Source organism: Vulpes lagopus, chromosome 1 (assembly GCF_018345385.1).
Source record: "Vulpes lagopus strain Blue_001 chromosome 1, ASM1834538v1, whole genome shotgun sequence".
In the NCBI taxonomy this organism is placed as follows: Eukaryota; Metazoa; Chordata; class Mammalia; order Carnivora; family Canidae; genus Vulpes; species Vulpes lagopus.
In genome coordinates, this window is record NC_054824.1 from 131,271,601 (window position 1) to 131,286,348 (window position 14,748).

Below are 14,748 nucleotides of genomic sequence, written 5' to 3' on the forward strand. Positions count from 1 at the left end.
AACTTGCTCTACTACTCTGAGCCTCTGTTTCTTCATTTGTATTAAGATTTTGAAGATTAAATAAAATATGTGAAATGACTGGTAACAAAGGGTTTTCAGTAAACGATCCTATTCTTCAAACTGATCCATTACAGGTGTTGAAAGTTGACCAATGGACCATTGTCAGACAACAGAAAAAGGCCAATTGTATGTAGCCTTGAATTTTCTAAGGGCAAATTCTCTAGTTCATAGATAAACTAGGAATCCTGTATTCTTCCTAGCTTGGTGGCTAATACTGCCCCTGGTAATTTAGCTACTGAGTCCTAGTTTACTAAAGATGGCAAATGAAAATTTTATTATAATTCAGTTAATTGCTGGAAGATTGAAGGACTTAGGAAAATGACATGGCTAGAAACAGATTTTTCTTATCTGATTTTTTTTAAATCAACTCATTAAATTATGGAAAGATGTGAAATACTCATGAAATTAAATTCTGCTCTAAAATAATGTGAGGAAATTCCATCTGTTCTATTAGGAGTCCTTAGGACCATCTATATTAAAAAATTTTTTAAACAAACCAACTTTATAAATGACTTTTGAGCTCTTACTGAATAGTATTAACATTGAAAAATCAGCTCTCACCTTTACTTTCTCTCAGTACCTACAATTTTGCTGTTCACATTTTTTTTTACCATCTCCTCTTCCCCTTATAGAAAAGGTATAAAATGTCCCCCTTCGTTCTTTAAGGAAAAAATTTTTTTTTCATCCAGCAACATCTCCATAGTTCTGAAGATCACATAGCATTGGATCTGCCATAAATACTTTATTTTTATGCAATTGATTTTTTTTAAAAAAACATCAAAGGCGGGATCCCTGGGTGGCGCAGCGGTTTGGCGCCTGCCTTTGGCCCAGGGCGCGATCCTGGAGACCCGGGATCGAATCCCACATCAGGCTCCCGGTGCATGGAGCCTGCTTCTCCCTCTGCCTGTGTCTCTGCCTCTCTCCCTTTCTCTCTGTATGACTATCATAAATAAAAAAATGAAAGAAAGAAAGAAAGAAAGAAAGAAAGAAAGAAAGAAAGAAAGAAAGAAAGAAAGAAAGAAAGAAAGAAAGAAAGAAAGAAAGAAAGAAAGAAAAGAAAGAAAGAAAAGAAAGAAAAACATCAAAGGCTTTTGTGTTTTATGTTCCAGGACCATTTTAGAAGAGTAATGTTCAGGGTGAGGGCATATGTAGAAGGCAGTAGTCATTGCTCATTTGTTTCTTGGGCTGGTGGGAAGACCATTAAGGCTCCTGCACATAGGCATCTGGGGTCTTTTTTAGCAGAATCTGCTTGAGCCAGAAGCTGTCTCCCCAGGAACCATCCACTTCCCACCTTAACACTGGACCTTCAAAACCTGGAGCTCAGGCAAAGTTCTTAGTCTCAAGAACTGGATCTGTCCTTCCTCAGTTTACTTATCACTTAGAGCATGTTTTGAGGAGCAAGAGCTAATTCACATAAAGTAAATTATCATTTGTTGGTATATATATTTCTGAAGTTTGATCCTGGCATTGTTTAGAATGTCTATCCTCTTAAAAATCTTCTGACTAGAAGCATAAGACTGTGTTGATACCAGATATAAAACCTAATAAACCTAAGTTTAGGGAAGTTAATACTTTAATGTTGGCCTTTGATATACCACTAGAGATACTCCTTCCTGGGGTTGCCTGCTAATATATAAATTCTCATCACTTCAGACTATCAGGGAGAAAAGTTTTACCTTTTATTTTTATGAAACTGACAGTACACTAAATATTCACAAACCATAATCAACCTCAAAATTGACCCAAAATAGAGACTGAGAACCCTTGTTTGGCTAATTTAATCTCCTATGGTAAAACCAACTGAATTTTGACATTGTGTGTGTGTGTTTCAACTGAATTTTCCATTCCATTTCTACACCTAACAAACTCAGTTATAACTCTTTGCTTCTATGTTTTCATCCTATTAAATATTCTTTCTTTCTTTCTTTTTCTTTTTTTTTTTTTACTATCCCAGTATCCCCCTTCTCAGCGGCACAGTTCATCTCGACAGCCAGGGAGAGAGCCTGGATGCTCAAGGTAAGGTTTAAATATAAAATGGTGTAGAATTCCTTGTCTACAGATTACATTGAAGTATTAATGCCTTTCAAACAACTTATTTTCAAAATTCCATCATACAATTAAAGCAAGTATTACAGTAAACATGCTCCATTAAACATTATTTTTCAAACTATATTCCATTTCCCGTGTGTATGAAGGGCTAATTAACTGCTATCAGCAATTCCTCTAAAAATGGTCAAGCCAATTAAAGTTTAATTTTGGAGATATTATTAGTGATAAGTGGAGGGAGAGAATACCAAGATGTAGTTAGGTAACCTCAGGACATTTTGTGTTATTTGTGGACAAATGATTTTTTATTTCATTTATCATGAAACAAATCCAGGCAGGTGCTCAGACTTTATGATAGAGGATAGAGCATATTTGGGAAGGAGACAAAGACTCACAAAGCCTCACTTATTTTTGTCAGTTTTGGTTTTGTGTTTGAAATGCAATAATTTGACCTTCATTTCTTTCCTTCTGGTATTCTGAATCTCTCTCTAATGCTTTCAAGGTTCATTCACCTCCAGCAGTTCCCTAGAACAAAGGAACAATTAACTGAAATTCCACCAGATGGCAATATTTGGAAAGCCATCCACGGAGGTTTCAAAGCTAAGAGCTACTATTGTTCAGAGAATAGTCTCAGAGTAAAACATCGTAGATTTTACCAAAGGTATTCTAAACATCTTCAGTTTTACTTCTTTCCCCACAATATCAAAAGTTTTTACAGAAAAAAAAAGTAAGGGAGTATATGTTGTGTTTTGTTTTTCATTCTGGGATGATAAAACGAGAAACTTTATTCTTAAGTAATTCTCTTAACAGTCCATATTAAAAGTTCAAATCAACGGATAATATACTATATTTAGTTTGGGGTTTCATGGAGATAAATGCTATGATTAATGGTAATTTTTAAAATGAGAATAAAAAGCTAAAATTCTAAAGAATAGCATTTTAAGGAGTTGTCTTGATATTCAAACCAAGTGAAATTTGCAGATTTAAAATACTTGTACTGATTTGAAATAACTTACTTAAATGGGATGATTAAACTTTTCTCCTTTTGCTCTAATGAGAATGGAGATCCTGAACCTTGAATGGTGTCCAAACAGCTGGACTTTTCAAAGACCAGAGCTGGGAAAGAGGGGTATAGGAAGGCATCTGAGGGCAATTAAAATAGAAAGAACCAAGGAGAGTCACCTAAGCTTGCTTTGTACACCTAAAAACAGACCTTGGGTGCCCTTTGAAACCTGCTCTTGTGTTACTAGCCCTTCTGGTAAGGTGTCTATGTGTCTGGGATAGTCCTGGTGTACTTCCATTGTCTTAGAATATAGTCTCATAAGCACCCCCTTTCACCCTTAAAAGTATCTTCATGTGGATGATAAATTCTACAGTTGCCTGCCTTCTAGGCAGGTACATTCAAAGAAAAAGTAATAGAGGAAGGTGGCCTAATACCTTAATAGGGAGTCTGTTTATAAACCTCCTTATATCTAGGACTACTGGACAAATGCTCCCTTTTCTGTAAAGAGCCACATCATGAATATTTTCTACTTTGCGGGCCATACAGTCACTATCACAACCCTTCAAGTCACTGTAGTGTGGAAATCACCATAGAAATACATACATTAATGGGCTTGGCTGTGTTTCAATAAAACCTTATTTACAAAAACGGGCAGTAGGTGGCATTTGGCTAGCAGGCCATAGTTTACAGAATCTTGTGAGCTAATTCTCTACCTTTCCTATCCTTTTACAAAGAAGACAGCCATCCTTAAATCTTCTTTCTCTTCCTATCCCTTCTAGATTGCAGCCTCCTTGCTTAACCCTCTAAGAGACTGGTATTGACAGTTGCTTGAGTGACTAATCTCAGTTGTGTGGTTCCTGAGCATCGTTGGCTAAGTCTAGGGGCTTGCTCCGTATCCAGATCTATTTCTGCACTCTGTATACCGTGCCTGTACCTTTATACCTCATGTCCTAGAATAGCCTCCCTTTTGAGATTTCACTTGAATCCTAGAGTTAAGTCCTGGAGCAATAGCTATTTAGTAGACAATTTAACTTTATACTTTGGTCCTCACTGTCTATGGAAAACATAGCTACATGAAGGAAATATGTTGGCTATATCAAATGTTGACAATATCAAATTTTTATAAAAATGGTATTTTTTAAAAGATTATTTATTTATTTATTCGTGAGAGACATACACAGAGAGAGAGAGAGGCAGAGACACAGGCAGAGGGAGAAGCAGGCTACATGCAGGGAGCCCGATGCGGGACTCGATCCCCAGACCTGGGATCTTGTCTTGAGCCGAAGGCAGATGCTCAACCGCTGAGCTACCCAAGCATCCCTAAAGCGGTACATTTAAAGGAAAGAAGAAAGTGACCCATAACACTGTCCCAAAATAACTGTTCAATGATTTGTATATTTGCTTGTCTCACAAGTATTTCTATTTTTTTATACTGGCTGTGATCTGTGTTTTACTTAGCATTAGTCACAAACCTCTTTCAAGAATCTTCAGAATTCTTCTTAGAGTAGAATGGTATTATATCAATGTGTCATAGTACCCTCCAGTTTTGTTGCTATTGGTTTGGTTCAGTCCAATTTGTATTTTTCCATCTATTTCCTTAGTACAAAATCCCAGAAATGGATTATTCAAAGATATAATAGCCATTCTCATGACTTTTAATCTGGTTTATGGTATTTCTTCCCAAATGGTTTGGAGTCCCTCACAAATATTTGTAATCTGAGAGGACTAGCCTTACCACAACTTGATCAGAAATAGCATTTCATTCAATAATGTTTACTGAGTGTCTTCTATACATGAAGACTGTCCTAATTGCTTTGGTGTGTGTATATATATATATATAAATGATAGGCTTTTACCACAAACCTTTATTGCGTGAGTGTCTGCTCTAAACTATGTATTGTAGGGATTCCATGATGAATAGAAGATAGCTTCTGAGTTTAACCTTATTGGGAAGCTAAGATAGATATAATATATATAACATCTATAACTGTATACAAAATGAGATACACCATAGGAGAAATACAGAAAAATATGTTGGGAGTTTGAGAGGCATTGGCAGGGTGGGGTAGAGATGGCATCTGAGCTGAACCTTGGAGGTAAGTTGGATTGGAACATTCAGGTGGTAAGATTTGCTATTCATTCCATAAACATGTATCAATAGCTAACTATATGCCAGGTGCTATGCTAAAAGCTACGTTATAAAGGTAAACAAGACAGAGATCTTAAAGCTTAGCATCTAATGGAATTGACTTCTTTAAAAAGAAAAGTATGTTAAGTAGGATAGCTTGTCTAGCAGAGGATACATGGGGGTAGGGATAAAGCCAGGACCCTCTTTCAAAGGGGCGTTTTCATGGCTCTTCTTTTGATATAGTTTTCCTCATTAGTTATATCAGAATCTGTGGGAGATCTGATTCTGTAAGTTTGAAGGTTATTCTAGTTGGCTGACCAACATTCTAATTAAAATTTGCCTATATTTACAGCCCCCTCGCCCCTGGATTATATTCAGTGAGCATGCCAGGGCTGGGATCATCAGTAAGACCTGCATCCTAGCCCTGACTCCTTGATGACTGAAGCAAATCACCAAGAATTACAGGATTTCTTCTGTGTGTTGTTTTTCAAACAGCTGGAAGGAACCTCAATCTAATCCAACTGACCCATTTTAAAGGTGAATGTTCTTGAGTGAGGAGAGTTGACTAGCCAACCATCAGATGTTTGGTGAACAAGCCATAGCACCAGAACCCTGGCTCCTGATTCACTTCCTGCCTATTCTGTGCTCATTTCTAGAATTTTCCCTGTGATAAGAACTAAAAAGAAAATTAGCCTACACATTATTTTTTGTGCATATAGATGCAATATGTATTTTAACCCAGCTCAGACAACCACCAACAAACTTCTTAAATTTTTATTTTCAAATTAAAATTTTAAATAGTAATGAATAGATGAGTGGTAGAAACAGAGGGAAATATGGAAAAAGTTCCTACATCTCATTTTTCTCCTTTAGGATCCAGGCAAATAACTTGGCCACATTGAGTTTTTACCTGTTGAGTTGTAAAATAATTGGAGGTAACATAAGTATTGGATACATTGCAGGCACTCAGCAAGTGTTTTTCTTTCTCCTTCTTTCCTAGATCTATAGGTTCTTCACAGGGTTCCTTTTGTTTATTAATGAAGTTACCCTATAAAACTTATGAAAATTAAATGGTGGAATGAGAATACATTTATATAAGTATCTGGTATAGAACTTAATATTCTCATTTCTGAATTTATGCATAAGTAGCAATTTAGAGGTTTTTGTTCATGGTTCTTTATCCTTCAGTAGCTTATTTCATATAGTCTCTGGATGTGGGTAAGACTTAGAAATTTTCTGTTATCTACTCTAAAATATGTAAAATATGGAGATGACTCAATGAAGAAAATATAGCTAAATATTAACAATTTAAAATCTAGCTATGGGTATAAATATATATTATGCTATTATACAGGTTTTTTCTACTTATCTGTGTATTTGAAATGTCTTGGGTCAATTTTTAAAAATTATGTATTAAGTATTAAACTTTGACCATGGCCCCATCATTGTGCAAATGCAGAGGGTACATTTTGGGCAAGAGAGGATCTCTACCCTGCTGGAGCTATGGCCCACTGTAGGGAACACTGATGCAACTGGCAATCTACTACAGGGTGCTAAGCACTATGTTGGGAGAAGTAAAGGATGCCATGGGAACCCCTAGCAATGAGAGCAAAGCTCCAACTGGTGCAGGGAGGTCAGATGAGGCTTCCAAGGGCAGGGACCTCTCCTCTGAGACCTGAAGGAAAAGGAGGAGCCAGCCAGCAGGTGTTGAGAAAGGGAACTAGAGAAAAGGGAGAGCTCTTTAGGCAAAAAGAGTAGCAGCCTCTTCAAAGACCCGGAAAGGAAATAAAAGAAGCATCTGGCATATTGGCTAAATTGAAAGAGGTTCAGTAATGAGCTGCAGCATCAAGGGAGGCATGAAAACGGGGCTAGAGAGACAGATCAGGAAGGGCCTTGGCAGGCCAGTAAAGACCTTTGGGTGGTATTCTGAAAGTGATGGTTGAAGTGCTGTAAGTCAATTGCCAAGTTGCAGTTCCAGGTCTTAAAATGGTCCCTCTAGCAGCTGTGGACAGTGATGGAGAGGGATAAGAGGAGAGGAGAGGGGAAAGTGAAAGATGCTGAGCATCTGGTGAAGGTGGTGACAGCTGGGGTAGAGAGGTCGGTGGATTTGAAGACCAGTTAGAAGGTGGGCTAGACAGGATCGGGTAAGGGAGAGGTCAGGGGTTAACTCTTTGACCTGTGCATTGAATGCTTGCTATGTGGTAAGTGCTGTATCAGTGCTGAGAAGAAAAATAAGGTAAGCTCTGGGGAATAGAGTGCAGGGTTAGTATTTTGAAGAGGAGCCTAAAGAAGAGAGGTCTTTGCAGAAGTACAGACCAGCTCTTAGGGACCCCCATCAGAGGTGCCATGATGAGAAATAGTCACCTGGTAACCATGAAACTGAGTGGGCTCCCTGGAAGATCTGCCAGTGGCAGTGGTGTGAAAGGGTAATGCCCAGATGCCTGGTACAAGTGGGAGGTTTGAATGATATCTGGTATACTGAGATAGGAAACACGTGGGAACAGAACATTACGTGTGTGATAGAAAGAACCCAAAGCATTGTATTGAACACACTGAGTTTAGGGTGCCTGTGACATCTAAAAGGGTGTATATGGGGATTTGGAATCTGAACCCCAAAAGAGAAAATAAACCACAAATACAACTGTGGGAGTCACTAGCCTATTAGCTGTAAGCCTTGAGTATAGGTACAATTAGAACCTATAATTAGAACCTTTAAGGTAGAGTAGAACCTTAAAGATCACCAATATTTAAGAGGCAGATTAAGAAAAAGAATATACCCATTTCCATAGCAACAATATGGACAATGGCCAAAAGGTAGAAGGAACCCAAGTGTGCCCATCTATGGATAAAGGGATAAACAAAACAAAGTGTATACGACAATGAAATATTCTTGTGCCTTGAGGTAAACACCATTACATGCTACTACATGGATAAAACATGAAGATCTAATGTTAAAGGAAGTATCAGTCACAGAAAGCAATACTGTATGGCTCCACTTATGGGACACCTGGAATAAAATGCATGGAAGGAGAAAGTAGGATGGTGTTTTTCAGGGGCTGGGGAGAGAGAGCGAGCTGGTGAGTTATTCAATGGGTATAGAATTTTAGTTTTGTAATTGAAAACTATTCTGGAGATGGCTGCTGATTTATGGTGGTACAACAGTGTCCATGTACTTAACACCACTGAATTATACACTTAAATGGTAAAAATGGTAAAATTTGTGTTCTGTGTATTTAGTACAATGAAAGAGATTAACGATCAGCCAAAAACTCAGGAAAAAGAGCACTTGCATATGCTGCCATGGAAGCCTAAGGAAAATAGCATTTCAGGGGCACCTGGGTGGCTTAGTGGTAGAGGGTCTGCCTTTGGCTCAGGTCGTGATCCCAGAGTCCTGGGATCGAGTCCCACACTGGCTCCCCACAGGGAGCCTGCTTCTCCTCTGCCTATGTCTCTGCCTCTCTGTGTCTCTCATGAATAAATAAATACAAGTCTTTAAAAAGAAAAGAAAGTGTTTCAAGAATGAGCAAAGGGTAAATAAGTCCAAATACTCTGCAAAGGTTAAGTAAGATCATGACAAAAATGCACCTATTGACTTTTAGCAACAAAGAGGTAGTTTGGGATCTTAAGATGAGGCTAACTTCAATGACCCGGTCAAACTGGAATCTAAACCGAGGTCCAGGGCAAGTGGAGAGGGTAGGTTTAGATGAGCCTTAAGCTATTTGACTATAAAGAAGAGGAGAGAAAGAGGACCCTGTGGGGAAGAAGAGTTGATTTAGAAAGGTGCCTACCTCATAGGTAAATGTGTAGGGTTGCAGGTAGGAAACTTAAATTCTTGTCTGATGGCTTCAATAGCCTCTGAAGTCAGAGGCAAGACCATCTGCTAAGGGAGGAGAAGGTGGAAGGTCAGAGATCTAAGCAGAGTATTAAAATGTCTGATGTATGAAGAATAACAGAGGTGTTGACTAGGGAAGCAGAGGGATGGTCTGGAAGCACTGACACACACACACCCTCAACTCGGGTCTGGGGCCCGTGAATTTATAGCTGAGCTAGGCAGAGTGCCGGTTCCTCCAGCATGGCTCAGCAGTCCAAATGGGGCACATGCACCTGAGCAGATGAAATGATCATACGGGCTCCTTTATGGGAGAAACGTGAAAATTGATCATAAGGACAGTACATTTAAAGTGGGCTAATACTTTATTTAAAATGTTGTAGGTAAAAGAAAAGTAAAACAGGTGCCAAAGGACTGGTTGCCAATGTTTTGGTTTGTAAGGAGTTTGAGATTCCTGCAGGGATGGTAACTCATGAGGGCCCCCTGTTGACAAAGTAGATTATTAGGGACCAGTCTTAATTAACAATTGATTGGATTAATTCAAAGTGAAACTGAACAGTTTGTGTCATTTGGTGTCCCCTTCCCCGCCATTCACAAACTTGGATTGCCTGGATCCCAGTTGAGATTCCAGTTTGACCAGAGGCAACTACTCTGTGGCACAAAAACGAAACTGCCAATTGGTTAGCAAAGCTTTAATGCTGTATATCCTTACAAAAGATTTCTGCTTTAAAAAAATTCCAGTAGAGTTAACCATTAACCAATGTTGTATTAGTTTCAGGTCTACAATATAGTGACTCAACAATTCTAGTTGCAACAATATGGGAGGACCTAGAGAGATTTCAGCCTTTTGCGTAGAGTACCAGGATTTGGTTAGGTAATACTCATTTTGCTAGCAAAAGTGTCACTAAAATTGCTCTGCGGTTGACATACCTTATCACCTTACAAGTGGGCTGTGGTATGTGGAAAAGAATGCAGTTGACATCCCCTGGACTGGTGTCTGGGATGCTTGTGTATATTGAGGCCCCTAATCAAGTGTGGCTTTTACCCCCATCACCATCTGAGTTTGTTTTTCCAGTGTGAAAGATGAAAAATAATAAATATGATGGGCACCAACCCAGGGATACTTCTTATTCCCGCCGATACCCTCACTCTAGAGCAGAGTTCTAAATGCTCTGCAATGATAATGTTCCATATCTGTGCCCCCTAATTTGATAGCTATTAGCCGCATGTGCCCACTGAGGGTTTGAAATGTGGCTATGAACATTTCCTATACATCTTAAGTCTTTAATCTTAATGCGAAAGGCCACATGTGGCCAGTGGCTACTGTATTGGGTAACTAGCTCTAAAAGCCGGATTAGATAGAACTGAATTTTTTTTTAAGATTTATTTATTTATTCATGAGAGACACACACAGAGAGGCAGAGACACAGGCAAAGGGAGAAGCAGGCTCCACGCAGGGAGCCCAATGCGGGACTCGACCCCGGATCCCGGGATCAGGACCTGAGCCAAAGGCAGGCACTCAACTACTGAGCCACCCAGGCGTCCCAGAACTGAAATTTTAAATACAGCTTACTAATAGAGCCAACCCAGGAAACTCACTCTGGTCTTTGATGTCCAAACAAGTCTGGCCTGGCCCCAGTCCAGTCTGCCATCAGGTTGGTTACATACAGCCTAGGGATTCCAGTCTGTGTGAGGGTGAATATGGGGAGGGAGTAAGATCTGAAAACAACCTACAGCCAAGGTGGATTCACCTTCAGTTTACCTAAACTCTCTAATATTTGAACACCAGAGTCCTGTTTACAAAGAAGAAAAAGATAGGGAGAAAACAAACTTGATTTAATGGCTACCGTGTGTTAAGTACTCTGCTAGTGACTTTACATAGGATGTCTTACGCAAAATTGGTTCATTTATTTTATTTATTTATTCATTCATGAGAGATAGAGAGAGGCAGAGAGAGAAGCAGGCTCCATGCACGGAGCCTGACGTGGGACTCAATCCCAGGTCTCCAGGATCACACTCCAGGCTGAAGGTGATGCTAAACCTCTAAGCCACCGGGGCTGCCCAAATTGGTTCATCTTTATATGTCCTATGTGGAGTTTGTTTATGCTTTTTATAAATGAGTTTGAGAGCTTAACAAGCTTGTTCAGGGCTCCTAACTAATAAGTAGTAGAGGCAAGATTAATACCCAAGCAGGAAATGCAAAGCGATTTTCCACAAGTAGTACTCACAGCTAGATATACATGTTGGGAACTACCAGAAAAGCAGAAAACCTTTGGGGTAGGATTGGAGGTGGATTAGAGGTAATAGGGGGCAATTGACTGATGCTATGTGTATCTGTTTAATTCTGATTATCTTGGAAGTTGTACCTATACACCTCCTCTGTCTGCTTGCCTGCCCTCTTTACCCTCCCACTATTTTGGTTATGTTGATCATAGGTTACCCCTTCATGGAACTACAATTACTAGTGCCATAGGCGATCCCTGAGTGGCTTAGCAGTTTAGCGCCTGCCTTTGGCCCAGGGCATGATCCTGGAGTCCCAGGATTGAGTCCCGCATCGGGCTCAATGCATGGAACCCGCTTCTCCCTCTGCCTGTGTTTCTGCCTCTCTCTCTGTGTCGCTCATGAATAAATTAATCTTTTAAGAAATGCACAATTGAGTAATTTTAATTTAAATAATCAAGAAACAGAACTAAACCATTGTCTTCACTACCATCTAGGCAAAAGTCAAGCTACAATTATGAATACTTATGATGTATCTCATAAGAAATATAGTAGGTAATCAAAGGTCTCCCAGAACTCCAATGCTGCCTGCCTTTCTTCTTAAATGTCTTACATATTTAATGTTCTACTTTTGTAATATTCCCGAAATTTCAATTATTGAAAATAATAGTAGAAATCATGAAAAGCCAATCACCTGTAATTCTATTCTAACAATTTTTCTTTTCCTTCTAGTTCTTATTCATATAATTTCATGTAGTTGGAACAATACCTTGTGCATACATCAGTATACTGCTTATTAATTTCATTTTATGTCACAAGTTTTTCATGCTGTCACACATATTCCTGATTATAGTGTTAAGGTCTATAGAATGGTCTATAAATTGACATCCTATTATTATTCCAACCTCCCATTGTTTGACTTACGGAGTCTCTTTCAAAGCTAAGTTTGGTTAAGTTTTAAGCTTACAGTTCTTAACTGGTTAAATAACCCTGACTGGAAGTCCCATATCTGTGTGTTCCCACATCGCTTGAGAATAACTATGGAATTCCAGAGTGGGTATTACCTTGGATTTTAAATTTTCTCAAGTGTAATTTTTCCAAAACATAATATTCTAAATAAAAGTAGATGATGCATTCTATTTTAATTATCATTCCCGCCCCAGACGTTAGGCACTTAATTTATGCTTTTTGGATTCTGCATAATCTATAAAACTGGCTTGACATGAGATTGCTCAGCGGCTTATACAGTAGATGACAGATTTTCAGCCTTGCTTACCTCAAATATCATTCCGCTTAAAATGCATGCACTGACGTGTTTGCCTCTGTTCTAAAGTTAGTCCTATTTCAGTCTTCAAGAAAGCACTTCCAATGAATCACAGATTATCAGGTTAACATCAAACTACATTAGGTAACATGAACAGTAAAGGTCAAGGTAAGCCAAAGTGCTTCCCTAGAGAACTAAATTCTAGGTCGTGAGGATTTTTTATTTTCCAATACTTCATACTCTCGCTTTGGAGTATGGTGTTAGTCCTTTACTGGACCATGAGGTTCCAAAATGCTGATGTGTTATGTTATGATTTTTCAAGGCAATGACTAGGCTACATAATATCTGCTTGGTAGAGTTTCCCTCATGGGATTCTTGTGCTTCCAACTTTATTTTTGCTCTTGGGGAGTGATACATTTCAAACTTGTGTGAGGTAATGCCACTCACATAACATTGCTTTGGCTTACAGGCTGAACTAAATCATTAGCATCCTTTTCCAATGCCTGGCTTAGAGAAAAACTCTGCTCAGTTTGTCAGAAAATAAGAATTGAGTGCTTAGAATGTTGTGTAATGACATTATTGCCTCCAAAGGGGATAACCATTCTTCTAGAAAGGTCTCTTGAAATAAGAATATCCTATCACTATTGCCTCCTGCTCAAAACAAAATTTAAGAAACTGCCTAACTCAGGCACACTATTCAATCCTCCCCTTTGTTTCCTTAAAGTTATTTAAATTCCAGTTAACTCAGTGTAATAGTAGTTTCAGGTGTATAATTTAGTGAGTCAACACTTTCATACAACACCCAGTGCTCATCACAACATGTGTACTCCTAAATCCCCACCATCTATTTAGCACATCCTCCAACCTCCTTCCCTTCTGCCGACTATCAGTTTGTTCTCTGAGTTAAGAGTCTATTTCTTGATTTGCCTCTTTCTCCCCCCATAATCATTTATTTCTTAAATTCCACATATGAGTGAAGTCATATGGTATTTGTCTTCCTCTGACTTATTTTGTTCAGCATTATGCTCTCTAGCTCTATCCATGTCATGGCAAATGTCAAGACTTCATTTTTATGGCTGAGTAATATTCCAGTGTGTATATATATCACATCATCTTTATCCACCATTTAGTGGCCATTTGGCCATCTAAGTGCATGTATCCCTTCAGTATTTTTGTTTTTTTTTTTTCCGGTAAGTACCTAGTAGTGCAATTGCTGGATCAGAGGTTAGTTTTATTTTTAACCTTTTTAGGAACTTCCATACTATTTTCCAGAGTAGCTACACCAGTTTGCATTCCTACCAACAGTGAAAAGAGGGTTCCCCTTTCTCTATATTTTTGCCAACATCTGTTGTTCTTTGTGTTGTTGGTTTTAGCCATTCTGACAGGTGTGAGTTGATATCTCATTGTAGTTTTGATTTGTATTTCCCTGATGAGTGATGTTGAGCATCTTTTCATATGTCTGTTGGCCATCTGTATGTCCTCTTTGGTAAAATGTCTATTCATGTCTTCTGCCCAAAGCTGCATCTCATCAAAACTTCAATATTTTATTGTATGGGATGATATCAAAACATAAAGCATGTGCTTTTAAATTTAATTCCACTAAAGTGAAATTATTTTGGATTTCAAGGTAAAAATGGCAGAGAATTCTGGTCAAAAAAGGTCACCTTGCTGGCACAAAGAACAATTCACTTGGATGGAACTCAAGTGGTTTTAATTATTACAGAATTTTGGCTATCCTAGGATGGTCATAAAGACTTCAGAAGAGGTGAACTTTGCGCTGAGCCTACTTTTGTAAAATCTAGATTAAGGAGGAGTAAAAAGGCCATTCCAGATACCAGACAGAAGGCATAAGGAACAGCATAAACCATGCCAAGGAGGGTAGGAGGCGATGATGGATTCTTTAATGTGATTACTGGAGGATTAAGGGAGAAAGATAAACCAGGATCAAATAGTACTGAGTCCCAAATACCAGACTAAGTCATCTAGGCTTTATATGTAAACTTTGTATTTTAGATAGTGGGAAATACTGAACACAATGCAAATAATCTAGAAACATTGAATTCTCAGATGGTATTCTAAAAACATAGTTTTGCCTCCTTTCTTTCCAGATCATCAATTGAAATAACAATTAAAAAAAAATTTTGGCAGTTCTGGAAACAGGAGTAAGGACCAGAAATTGACAAACTTCTAGAACATGG

At 38.6% G+C, this 14,748-nt stretch overlaps 1 protein-coding gene across 3 annotated transcripts in view; it reads left to right on the plus strand.

Annotated features, from left to right (window-relative positions):
- MAPRE2 (microtubule associated protein RP/EB family member 2) overlaps nucleotides 1-14,748 on the plus strand; it is a 155,810-nt gene that overhangs the window by 29,788 nt on the left and 111,274 nt on the right. For all 3 annotated transcript variants that reach the window (XM_041745978.1, XM_041745968.1, XM_041745958.1), the window contains one exon: nucleotides 2,015-2,076. Coding sequence is in view for 1 of the 3 variants with exons in the window: in XM_041745958.1 (XP_041601892.1) it covers nucleotides 2,015-2,076 (62 nt within the window). In the remaining 2 variants the exon portion in view is untranslated. The remainder of the gene's footprint in view (nucleotides 1-2,014; nucleotides 2,077-14,748) is intronic.